A 12,900-nucleotide genomic window follows, 5' to 3' on the forward strand; every position below is an offset into this window, starting at 1 on the left:
TTCTTTCTTTCTTTCTTTCTTTCTTTCTTTCTTTCTTTCTTTCTTTCTTCCTTCCTTCCTTCCTTCCTTCCTTCCTTCCTTCCTTCCTTTCTGTTTTTCTTTCTTTCTTCCTTCCTTCCTTCCTTCCTTCCTTCCTTCCTTCCTTCCTTCCTTTTTTGATGAAAAAGCTTAGTCTTGCCCCTCCTGTCATTTTCCCCAACACCCATCTCCCATCTTCCTTCCTTTCTCCCCTGGCTGTCTGCATTGCTCATCTGTCTGTTCTTGTGAATTCTTCTCTACTCTAACCGCCTGGCTTTCCACTGCACCTGCCGTTCCCCCCCCCCCAGGCATTGTGGGTGCTAATCTAATTTGCCCACTGCCAGACCCTGTTGCACATTGCTGATATAAGACTGTGACATAGCAGGCAGCTGCCTAGGGCCCTCTGCCGCAGGCCACTGCTCCCAGTCAGACAGTCCTAGGTGCAGGTGCAGGGCCATTCCTGATGCACTTGGGGATAGGGCTCAACCTGTACATCACTGTGCTGGAAGGAGCCAACCCCTGTGCCAGCCTCCCTGACCCTCAGATGCTCTTGTCCCTAATGTATTATGACGTTGCTACAAAGGGCATGGTTCCTTCACATTGTAGTAACCAGTTATCTGACTCTGTTTGAGGAGAGTGGATCCTATAAACATACCGTGCAGGAAAGCCTCTGGTATATTCCATGTACATTTATGTGTAAAGTGAACTACATAGCAGTTACCAGAAGTGCAGAGGTGTTATTTGGTTCACGCCTCTGGCCTGTCGTTAATGGCACCTTGGGTTCATTCCCTAACCTTTCCCTATCAGATCACCTTAACTACAATGAAGCTAATAAATAAGGAAAAGAAAGATAAGGACAAGGAGAGAGGGAGAGATTATTTATTCAAGGATAAGAAGAGTGTAAATTGGAGGCCAAATGCTTTGGTGACCTTGGCTGAATGGGACACCAAACTTAGAAACCTGGGCTATTATTTCATGTGACCTGACCATAATGACCTACCTGGGAGGGCACCAAGTGTAAAAGCTATGGTTGGCTTAGGGTCTCTGTGCACACAAGACATGCAGCAGCAGAGAAAGCCCAAATCATGAGGCAGCGGGGTTTTACCTTCCCTGTCTTCTAATTTACCTTTGGTGATGAGCATGAAGCCAGCCCTGGTGGAAATATTCAAACCACAGCAGCAACTGCAAAGCGGGCAGGCCAGTCACCATGCCTCGAGATGCCTCCCGTGTGTGCACATGAAGTCTTGAGGAGATGCTGGGGTTTGTAGCTGGGGTTAGGGTCAGTATATATGGCGGGACACACCCCATTCCTCTGTCAGTCTCTCGGTTCACTCTCTTGTATTCATGGTAAGGCTTCCGGGGCATTTTCTCCCATTTGCCCATGCTGATGTTTGATGGCTTGAAGGCATGTGTGATATCAATATAATTTAACACTGGAAAAAGCATCCAGACTGCCTCAACAAGTTGCTGGCCTTCTGAGGAAGAGACTGAATGTTGGGCGATTTAGCCTAACATACGCGGGTGTTCTAGGATCAAGAGGGTGTTGCCTGTCTGAATAAAGGAAGACAATTCACAGGTTCAGTGGTGTTTTCTCCACCACACACACCAAGTTACTGCTCGTGCCAGTGTAATTACACAGTCGAACACACATACACAAATTATCATATTAAGAGAAATGTAAATAAATGGAAAAAAGTCATCAGTATCAAACACATGGGACAGTAGCCTGGTTTTTCTGCTTAGTGTTTTCTTTTGCTCAGAATTTAGTCTCCATCTTAATTAAATACGGCATTAATGGGATAACTTTCAGCTTTCAGAAAGAGTTTTCCTTTGATGATAAAGAAGAACCTGCCCATCACAGGAGAGGCCTTGATGCCAAGTGCTTAGCTGCGCTCCCTAAAGGTAAGAAGAGCTTCTCTGCATGGCTCGGCAGGGTCTGAGCTCACTCCTCCCTGACACTTTTGTATGTGGTTCCTCTATGTTCCTTCATTCCCCCTCCAAGCTAGATTCAGTTTAGGGGTCTTTCCTGAATTTTTGCACCCTCCCCCATCTGTTATTCATCCATCCAGCTACTGTTGGAGGCTGAATGAAGAGGAGAGAGCACATAGTCCATATTCTCTCTTTTGTCTTTCACTATCCTCGGAGGCCTGGGAATGTAGCCCAGTTGGTAGAGTGCTTGCCTAGAGTGTAGGACACCTGGCTTCACCCCCAACATCACATAAACCAGGCTTGGTGGCTCAAGCCTATAGTCCCAGGGTTTGTGAGGTGGGCCAGGAGAGGAAAAATAAAACTGTGCCTCATGAAATAAAGTCATTTAGGGATCTGGAGAGATGGCTCAATGGCTTGGCAGTGTTTGGAGCGCTTGTTCTGGCAGAGGGCCTGGGATTGGCTCACAGAACCCATGTGGTGGCTCACAACCATCTTTAACTCCAGTTCCTGGGGATCTAGCATCCTCTTCTGACCTCTGTGCGTACCAGGCATCAACATAGTGCACACATACATACATACAGGCAAAACATTCATATGCTTAAAAAAGAAAGAGAAAGGACATAAAGTTGGGTGGGTAGGGAAGTGGGAAGGATCTAGGAAGTGTTGGAGGAGGGGAAACCAGGATCAAATTGTATTATATGAAAAAATTAATGAAAAATGTGAAATAAAATTAATAAAATTTTTAAGAAAAATTCAAATTACATTTCTCGGAAGGTAGCTGTTCTCCTAAGTTCCCATTATTCTCCCTCTGCGCCTCCCAACCCAGGTGTCTCTCTCTCCCTCTCTCCAGAGTCTCACTGTGTAGCCCTGGCTGTACTTAAACACCCACAGACCCCCTGCTCCTGCCTCCCAAGTACTGTGACGAAGAGTGTTGCAGCTCTGGCTTTCAGCACAGAGCCGGTAGACACAATATCACAGTTGTCTTTTGAATTTTAAAAAATATTTTATCGTTGTTTGTTTGCATCCATGCTTATCAGTGTGTACATTCCAGAGAACAACTCTGTGTATGTGAATTGATTCTTTCCTTTCACCATGTGGGTCTTGGAGATTGAACCCTCACCCTCTAAGCCATCTGAGCAGCCTCCACAGTTATCTTTTCTGAGACACTTGTCCCACCAGCAACAGGTGCATGTGAAGCTGCTCCCTGAGTGTGTTCAGAACTGGCTCCCTTCGCTTCTGCCTCCAACAGGATGTAAACATTGCCTGGTCATTATTCCCCCCCGCCCCCAATAACAGTAGCATGAGGAATGACCACTTGGATCCAAAGTGTCAGTATCTCGGCAGAGCAAGGTGCTCTTCCTGTAGAAAAAGCAGGTTGAGGGAAGAACGGGGCTTTGTTTGTTTGTTTTTTGGTTAGTTGGTTAGTTGGTTAGTTGGTTGGTGGGTTGGTTGGTTGGTTGGTTTTGTTTCTGCTCAAAAGGGGGAAAAGTTTAAAAAATTTAGATCAAACGACATTTTCTTTTAATAGAAACCAAATCCCGTTTTAAAGGCACGCACAGAGAACCTGGAATGTATCCTAAGGAGCTAAACAGATGATCTGCCCAGACAATCTCCTGAGGATGGGCCCTTGAAAGGCGCCAGGGATTGGACTGCAAGGCAAACCTAAACAAGGGCATGCTTCAGGGTTTCTGCACTTATACAGCCGTCAAGTGAAATGCGTGCTTCACCACATGCTGAGCAGAGGGATGGTATACAGAACTAAAGGCTACAGACGTCATAGGAAAGACTAGAAGCTTAGCACTGCCCAATATGGAGTAATGTGCCCCAAGATTCCAGGGGGTGTCTGAAACTGTGTGCTACTTTCTTTCCTGTGTGTATATATGTATGATCAAATTTATGGGTTAGGCACCACAAGGATGGTCAATTTGTCACACTGAGAACTGTGTGATATGGAGCATGAACGGCTGGTCCTTTGAGAACACAGCTGAGTTCAAGAGTCTGACACTGTAGAAAGTAGGCTGTCTGTCAGGGGGGAAAATGGCCTCCTCTCCTGGAGTGTTCAGGAAAGGAGATTGCTAAACTGTGTTGGGCGGGGGCAGGACTGTGCCCTAGTGGGGTTGCACCCAGATGTCTGTGTTGTTGGGCATGTGATGAAAAGCTGTTAGGAGTCATTGTAGAGGACACAGACACCCAGTCGCATCCAAGACAAAGCTGTGTTTAACATCTAGGATTATGATCAAAACGAACTATAAAGGGGAACAATTTGGTTCCATTGTAGCTGACGAGAACTGTCTGGCACAGGTCTATATTTTCAGGGTCATCCCTCCCACCACACATCCCCAGTGGATGCCTCCTTCTCTGTCTTCTCCCCTAGTTCCTCTGGATAACTACTGCAGTGAGCAACGTGTGGTCAGAAGATAGGATGTGCTGCTGGTTCCTAGAACGTCATACTGTAATTTCAGCAACATAGAAAAGCAGAAGCATATTGACCAGTGTAGTCCCAAAATTTGTAGTTGGTTATGAAAAATAAGTACAGTTTTTCCAAGTCTAATGTACTAATCAGACTCATGTTTCAAAACTCACAAGACTTTAGCACTTTACAGCACCCAAAAATGTTCCCAAGCCTCACCTCAGGCCCCAGGCTTCTTCACAATTACTTAGTTTTGATGGTCTTGATTTTTTCTGCAGGTGTGTGAGGAAAGATCTACTCTCAGAGGGTCCGTCAGCAGCCTGTCCGTCAGCTCTTCTCTTAGCAGTAGAATGTTGACAAGTGGGCTTTGTTTCTGTGTCACTTGCTGCTAGGTTGTCCTGGGCCCCAGACAAGCAAGCACTGAACAGCTGTATCTCAGAGTCGTTTCCTTTCAGTGACAGAGTCACATGACCTCACTCATTAGCGAGAGGGTTCTGTTTCTGTGAAGCTGAGTATTAAGATGGTCATTTTTTTTTTTCCTCTCTTGGACTCACTGTAACATGTATCAACAAGAGAAGGGAATAAAAGTCTTTACTATAAAGTAAAGACCATTTAGGCCATTGAGATGCTTAGACCACTGCCACCAAACCTGCAGACCCAGAAACTACATGGTGGAAAGAGAGAATTGACGCCCTAAAACTGTCCTCTTATACAGACGCCGTGGCACACAAATCCACAAACACGCGCGCGCGCGCGCGCGCGCGCACACACACACACACACACACACACACACACAAACACACGGATAAATAAATGTAATATATTTTTAAAATAAAATAAGTCTTTGGCTTATAATATAATATTAAATAGATTTCTCATTTTAGAATTAAATAGAAGTACATTATTGTCTCTAACCTGATATTAAAATATAGTGCAGGCCACCACACAGTTCACCCATGTAAAGGATTGTCGGATCATTACCACAGTCAGTACTAAAGTGTTTTCCCTCTTCTAAAAGGAACCTCATACCCTCAAGGCATCATCCTCCCCTGAGATTCCATGGGGGTTACTCCTAAGCTGCCTGTCTTTGTATTGCCTGAAAGTCAAACCAGTGTTTAGAGCACCTCTCAACATTCAGGCCTGTTCTTTCCAGCTGTCATGTGACAGGGAGGAGTGAGGTTTTGGCAGTACCCTACCACTGATGGATGTTTCTATCCAAGCTCCTTTTCTACTTGAGTTGGAAGACTAAGATCAATACTGTCTTTACAGAATTCCTTAGTCACTCAGAAGCGATTGAAGAACTAACATATTTCCCAAGAAAAGCACTTCATAGACAAATCATCCTGGATATCACTGTTAATGTTCTTACAATGAATGTCTAGCACATAGATGCATGAATGTGAGAGCCCCACTCTCCGGCTGCCTTGAAGACCTTACTTGAAAACTCACCCACAAACTCTTGCCAGAAATGGTAGAAGACTCGGGAATTCAGAAGGACCACTCAGAATTACTCAAAAGCGCTATGGCAGCAGCTGGAAAATGGATAGCTAGATTTAATCAAAATCTCAGTGTATTGAAAACAAATAGAAGATTTCCTTCTAGGGAAATTAGACCATCTATGGTTGCTAATATCTGCCCTATATGTTGACTACTACATGCAAACCCTACAACTTAGGAGCTTCAGCTATGGCACAACATTCTGTCAATTGCATTATGGATATTGACTCTAACTTTAGGAAACATACTTATAGCATGTTTGTAAGGAATTCAAAGCGAAGGATCTTAGGATAAAGAGGTGTGCTGCAACTTATTCTTAAGAGGTTTGAGAGAATAAACAAAGTCCCCGGAAAGGGAAAGAGGGCTAAATGGAAATGGTATATTGTTATCATGTCATGGAGGGTGCCCTTGAGACTTCTTCTTCTGAAGTCACACAAAAACTGTTTAATGAATTTAAAGACTTAGGGTTAGGTTAAGATTAATTTTTCCTATATGTATGTAGATACACTATGTATGTGTCTAGTTTTGTTCATGAGTGACATGAGTGTTTTTTCTGCATGTATGTATGTGCACCATGTGTGTGACTCATGCCTGCAGAAGTCAGAAGAGAGTATCAGAGCTCCAGGAACTGGGGTTACTGAAGGTTGTGTGGGTGCTGGGTCCTCTACCAAAGCAACCAGCACTTAACTGCTGAGCTTTGTCTCTATCCCCGTCAGCAAAAGTTTTAAGGCAGGTGACACTTAAAAATAAACGCTAGGCACACCTCAGTCTCTAAGTACAAAGGTCATTTTGAAAAATCACATCATCTATATGCAGTTTTGACTTGTTAAAATGGCCACTTTAAAAGCAGCAACAGAAATTGAAGTGGTCACTTTGGGCTAGGCATATTAGCTCAGTGACAGAGAATTTGACTAACATGCAGGAGGCTACGAGTTCAATACCTAGCAGAGCAACAACAGCTACTAATTAAGTAAATGCCATGTCTTGTTTTTTTAACTTTATTTTATTTTTAATTTATTTTTTACACTCCATATTCCATTCCCTACCCCCCCAAAATCCACCCTCTGACTGTTCCACATCCCACACCTCCTCCCCACCCCACCCTGTCTCCTTGTGGATGCTCCCACCCCCCACCCCCCACCCCACCTGACCTTTAAGCTCCCTGGGGCCTCCAGTCTCTTGAGTGTTAGGTGCATCATCTCTGAATGAGCACAGACTCAGAAGTCCTCTACTGTATTGTGTTGGGAGCCTCATATCAGCTGGTCTGTTTTGTGGTCCAGTGTTTGAGATATCTTGGGGGTCCAGGTTAATTGAGACTGTTGGTCTGTCTACAGGATCACCCTTCTCCTCAGCTTCTTTCAGCCTTCCCTAATTCAACAATGGGTCAGCTGCTTCTGTCCATTGGTTGGGTGCAAATATCTGCATCTGACTCTTTCAGCTGCTTGTTAGGTCTAAATGCCATGTCTTAATTGCCCCTTTATTGCATTTCTCCTATGAGTCAAAATGTTAACCCTAAACTGTGTTCTACTTACATGCTAGTCTTTCCCCAACCTGATTGATAGCTCCTCCCCTCTCCTGATAGCTCCTCCCCTCTCCTGATAGCCCCTCCTTTCTTTTCTGATAACTTGATGCCTTTCAGATGATTTTGAGAACTGATCTATTGAAGACAGGAACAGGTTAAAATCCATTCTCGGCCAACTTTGGCCATCATTGCAAAGAAGCAATTTCTTGTCATCTTGGTCTGCCCCATAGTCAGTGTCCTGCTAGAATCCTCAGCCACAGCAATTTTCTTGGTTCTTAGTGATTCTAGAGGAATCACATCATCCTCCTAGATTATAGTGTGGAAGCAAATGTTACCACTTCCTTGCAGTGAAGCCTTTACTGAGGCTCAGGACCTGCTCTCAACTGTAGTTAAAGGAAAACAGTTATGTACTGACTGATGCTTACCGACAAATGACAGGCTGACGTAGGAGTGGCTGTGTGTGTAAGCCAGGAGCTTACAGATAGCTCTAGGGAGTTCACAGCACATACTTTGCAAATGCTTTCCAAGCTAAAAGCTTCGATACATCTGTAAACATAACAAGAAAAACAAACAAGCATAAAAAACAGCTTATGAAAGAGGTCTCGCGAATACAAATAAGCCTTGCTGTTTTAGCCTGTCTGAGTTTACTTGTTAGCAGGGTGGGGTGGGTGCTGCATGCACACGTTACTTGTCTAGCGTCTCCCTTCCTACCTGAAAACAAACGAGGGGTCTGAGAACCAGCATTTGAGTCCTGTCTGGTGCACTGCTGGAGCAAATGGAACACACACCAAACCACTAAACACTGCGCTCTTTTTTGTTCTTTTCTGCTCTGTTGTAGTTGCAGAGTTAAGAAAAATCTTCGAACCAAAGAGGAAAGACTTTTTAGAAATGAAAAGGTAAAGTATTTTGTGGTGCGCCCTGGTGAGTGGAGACATTTATCATGACAGTGTGGAGTCTGTCCGTGGGCAGTGTGGAGTCTGTCCGTGGCTTCCGTTTGTACCCTCACTGTGCTTTTCTTTGCTCTACTGTGCAGAAAAGAAAGAATTGCTAGGCGCTTAGAAGGAATAGAAAATGACGCCCAGCCCATCCTGTTGCAGAGCTGCACAGGACTAGTGACTCATAGGCTGCTGGAAGAAGACACACCCAGATACATGCGTGCCACAGACCCTGCAAGCCCTCATACTGGTGAGTACCTGACGGTGCCAGGCAGGGCCCTTGTCATGTCAGCACATTACCTTTATTGTCGTGTAGTGCTGGGTAATGAGACACTTGATACACAGTTAAGAATACCAACCAAGGCAAGGTGATTGTGACTCAGAGTGTGGGGGACACAGTATCTGACACTGAAGGCATAGTGTTGGCGTGGGAGGGAGAGGAAGCTGGTCACATTCACCCATAGGCAGGATCAGGAAAGATGTTGTTGCTCCCTTGGCTTTCTTCTTTTCCACTGTTTTATTCAGTCTTGGATCCAGCCCCTTGGGTGGTACCACTTACATCAGGGTAGATGTTCCCTTCTTAGTTAAGCCTCTCTGGAAATGACTCTAAATCCAGTCACATCGATGAGGAATATTAACCACCCCATCAAACAATAGGGAATTGTGTACATATACAGTTATTAAGTATTCTGACCCTCAGACCTCTCGAGACAGGAACCCACCAGAGGCAGGCATGGTGTCCATCTCTTCACACTCTCACTCCCCACCACAGAGTCTGCTGTCAAAGATTGTTGGTAAATGTCTGTCTGTAAAGGGAGACGCCTGCTGTGGCCTTCGGTTATACCAAGTGTCCAGATGCCCGGCAAAGGGATGGCTTCTCGAAGCAGATGTGCAAAGCAAAGCTGGCTGTGTATGACTCCAGCCATTACTCTCAGGACTCATGCAGCAGAGGCCTTCTATTTTCATGTGTGTAGATGTATTGCATATTGATTTTCAACATGCTGTATGTGACTTGGCTTTCCCTTAGGCATGCCTAGTCATGGACACTGCTTACCTGACCTTAGAGGCAACAGTATACTCACCCACAACTGAGCTTCCCAGTTCTATCCCAGAATCAGGCTCTGAGGTGCTTCTTAGCCATTGTTAACCAGTTTCCTCTTCAGAGGGGGCTCACGGTCTCACAGCACAATGCTACAGTTTGATAAAGAACTATGTGAAGAGCCAAGAATAGATCAAACTACCAGAAACAAACCCCTGTTTTCATAATGTCTTCATCCATAGAACATAAAACCTAACCATCAGAGATAGTGAGCAAATCCAGGCTTCTTGTTTAGACATAAGTTATGTGGCCCAGGCTGACTCAGACCGTCCTCCTGCTTCAGCCGTGTGCTGGTGCTGTAGGTGTGCACAGCCAAGATTATTTGCGCTAGGACTTGAGCTAGTCAGGAGATGAAGAAAGGATAGATTCCTCTTTCCATTTCATTCCAACCTCAAAAGTAAATTCTGGTTAATCTTGTTATAACTCACAGCATAGCAAGTGACTTAAGGGTCTCAAATGTTCTCAAATAATTAAACATTTTTTGATGTGTGTGCATGTGTGTGGGAAACTGGGCAAAGCCACATCTATAAGAGCAATTACCATGTTGAGTACTATGAAACCACAGCCCATCTCTTTGAAAAAAAATCACAGAAGTTCCCGTATCTGCTATCTTTTCTAGAATAATCTGAACTTGCCCATTGGCCTCCTATGAAATAGTAAACTCAAAAACAAAACATAAAAATAAAGGGGAATAGAAGCTGGGCCCAGGGAGTGTGTAGGGCAGATGCCAGCCTAGTGAATGGGGCCTTCAGGCTGGGCCCTCTGAGTGCTGCAAGTGTGGTGGGCTCTGCGTTGGTTCACATGACTGTGCTTGGCCGCCTCTGTTTTACCTTGTGGTCGTTTTGTAGGGCGATCCAATGAAGAGGAAGACACTCCTGGGTCCTCCCTGGAAAAGCAAACTCCTAAATACTGCATAGAAACCTCGGGCATCCACAGTTCGGGCTCCATGGACACCCACAGTCTGGAGTCTAAAGCGGAAAGGATCGCAAGATACAAAGCAGAGAGGAGGCGGCAGCTGGCGGAAAAGTACGGGCTGACCCTGGACCCGGAAGCTGACTCCGAGTACTTGTCTCGGTATGCCAAGTCTCGGAAGGACCCAGATGTGGCTGAGAGACGAGGAAAAAGTGACAAGCAAGAAGAACAGAGCAAGGATGCCAGTTCCCGGCACTCCAGGACAGAGTCAGGGCCCAGGACCAGCTTGGTGGAGTCCCAGGACTGTACCCCGCTGGGAAGCAACATGTCTGACCAGGAGCAGCTGCTCAATGTGGAGAACCAGAGAAGAGTCCAAGATCCCCCACTAGGAGAAGACGGTTCCTCTGCCTTCTTTTCTGAGCGAAGCATTTCCTTCCCCGAAGTGCCCAGGTCCCCAAAGCAGATACCCAGCTCACCCCAGCAGCAGCCAGCCTCCCCAAACCACCCCAGTGACTCACCGCTGCCCACAGAGGCCCGAGCCAGGTAAGCATTGAACATTTTTTTGTTCCTCCTTGGTGATCACAAGCGCCCCTAGGTCTGCTCACTGCAAAGATACTTTGTCGTTTCTGTAGTCTCCAGACAGGTTCTGTAAGAGCTAGAAGCAGTCCCTACTTCCTCCTCCTTCCCCCTCCCAGTCAGTGCCTTCTTTTCAACTAAGCACAGGATATTTACATAGAGCCCCTCGTGCAGGATTCTTGTTGCATTTCTGACCCGACACAAGAGGGGTGGTCTCTGTTTATAGGGGAGAGTCTAGGTGATAAAAATCTTTTTAGTAAGGCGTTGCTACCTAAATATGTCTGCACTAGAGAACCACAACTGACAGAAAGGCCTGGAAAAAAACGGACCAGCCAAACACAAGCCCAGAAGTCAGATGACAGAAGAGAATGTGTGTTTGTTTCTATATTTAAGTTGAAAAAAATTCCTGTCCATGTAAAAACACTGTTTACTTAAATACCTGGCTTAAAGTGTCCGGCTGGATGCCTGGGCCGGTTCCTAAATACCCTTTCAAAGAAAAAAAGCAACAGTTTTATGGAGAAGTGAGGAGGTTGAAAACCTAGAGTCAAGTACATTTATTCTGGGGGAATAATTGTATGTGGTGCACACATACATGCACATATGTACACACACATGTGAACATACACATTGTATTCATTTTAAGTACATGCTGGGAGGACATGTTGGTAAACATCTACTCCATTTCACATGGCCAGGATGAACCTGAGGCAAACATTTTAGGTGCTGAAGTTTAATAAGACCAATGGCTGTCTGTCACCATGTACTGGGTCATCCAGGCTCAGATGCTTAGATGCCAGCCAGCCTCTGAAGGATTTTGAGGACCTTTGTTCAGTGTTAGACCTGGAGGACATGGCACTGAGAAACAGAGAGAGCCATTCTCACATATTTTCTGGAGCAGCATCTTGCCTACAAGCACATATTTCATAGGAAAAGTGTGGCCTATCGTGTAGCTATTTCTATAAAAGGAAATCCTGTACATATTTTTATTTCATTATTTTTTAATTATCTTTAATCTTTTTTTATAGTCCAGTCATTATTCCCCCTCCCAGTCTGTCCTCTGTCATTTCCTTATTGCATTCCTCCTCCCCTGTCTCCAAGAAGATGCCCCCACCCCACCCCACCCCACCCCACGCCACTTGCCAGGCATCCCCACTCCCTGGGCCTCAAGTCTCTCAAAGGTATCTTCCCTCACTGAGGCCAGACCAGGCGGTCCTCTGCTGTGTATGTGTCGGGAGACCTCATGCCAGCTGGCGTATGCTGCCTGGTTGGTGGCCCAGTGTCTGAGAGATCTTGGGATCCAGGTTAATTGATACTGCTAAGTTTCCCTATGGGGTCACTCTCCTCCACAACTTCTTCCATCCTTTCCCTAATTCAACCACAGGCGTCCCCAACTTCAGTTCATTCATTGGGTGTAAGTATCTGCATCTGTCAGTCAGCTGTTTGTTGGGCCTCTCCAAGGGCAGCCATGCTAGGCTCCTGTCTGTAAGCACACCATAGCATCAGTAATAGTGTGAGGCCTTGGAGCCTCCCCTTGAGATGGATCCTAATTTAGGCCAGTCACTGGACCTCCTTTCCCTCTCTCTTCTCCAGTTTTGTCCCTGAAGTTCTTTCAGACAGGAACAATTCTGGGTGAGAATTTTTGACTGTGGGATGTCAACCCCATCCTTCAGTTGATGTCCTTCCTACCTTTCTATTGGAGATGAACTGTACAAGTTCCCCTTCCCCACTGTTAGGCATTTTATCTAAGGTTCCTCCCTTTGGGTCCTGAGAGTCTCTCACCTCCCAGGTCTCTGGTACATTCTGGGGGTCCCCCACCTCTTACTTCCAAGGTTACCTGTTTCTTTCATTCTTCTGGCCCCCAGGGCTTCACTGCTGTTCCCCACCCCCAATACATGATCATGTTCCTCTTTCCCCTCCCTCCCCTCCCCCCGCCCCCCGCGCGCCACCTGATCATGTTCCCCTTTCCCTTCCTCCCCTCTCTTATCCAGGTCCCCTCTCCCCC

The 12,900-nt window shown here is 45.8% G+C and overlaps 1 protein-coding gene across 10 annotated transcripts in view; it reads left to right on the top strand.

Moving 5' to 3' along the window:
* Svil (supervillin) overlaps positions 1-12,900 on the top strand; it is a 186,262-nt gene that overhangs the window by 109,910 nt on the left and 63,452 nt on the right. For all 10 annotated transcript variants that reach the window (XM_029547120.1, XM_029547119.1, XM_029547124.1 and 7 more), the window contains 4 exons: positions 1,829-1,920; positions 8,215-8,272; positions 8,410-8,561; positions 10,259-10,865. In XM_029547120.1, the coding sequence (XP_029402980.1) occupies positions 8,265-8,272; positions 8,410-8,561; positions 10,259-10,865 (767 nt within the window). In that variant the 5' untranslated portion in view covers positions 1,829-1,920; positions 8,215-8,264. The remainder of the gene's footprint in view (positions 1-1,828; positions 1,921-8,214; positions 8,273-8,409; positions 8,562-10,258; positions 10,866-12,900) is intronic.

Source organism: Mus pahari, chromosome 15 (assembly GCF_900095145.1).
Source record: "Mus pahari chromosome 15, PAHARI_EIJ_v1.1, whole genome shotgun sequence".
NCBI classification, from domain to species: domain Eukaryota; kingdom Metazoa; phylum Chordata; class Mammalia; order Rodentia; family Muridae; genus Mus; species Mus pahari.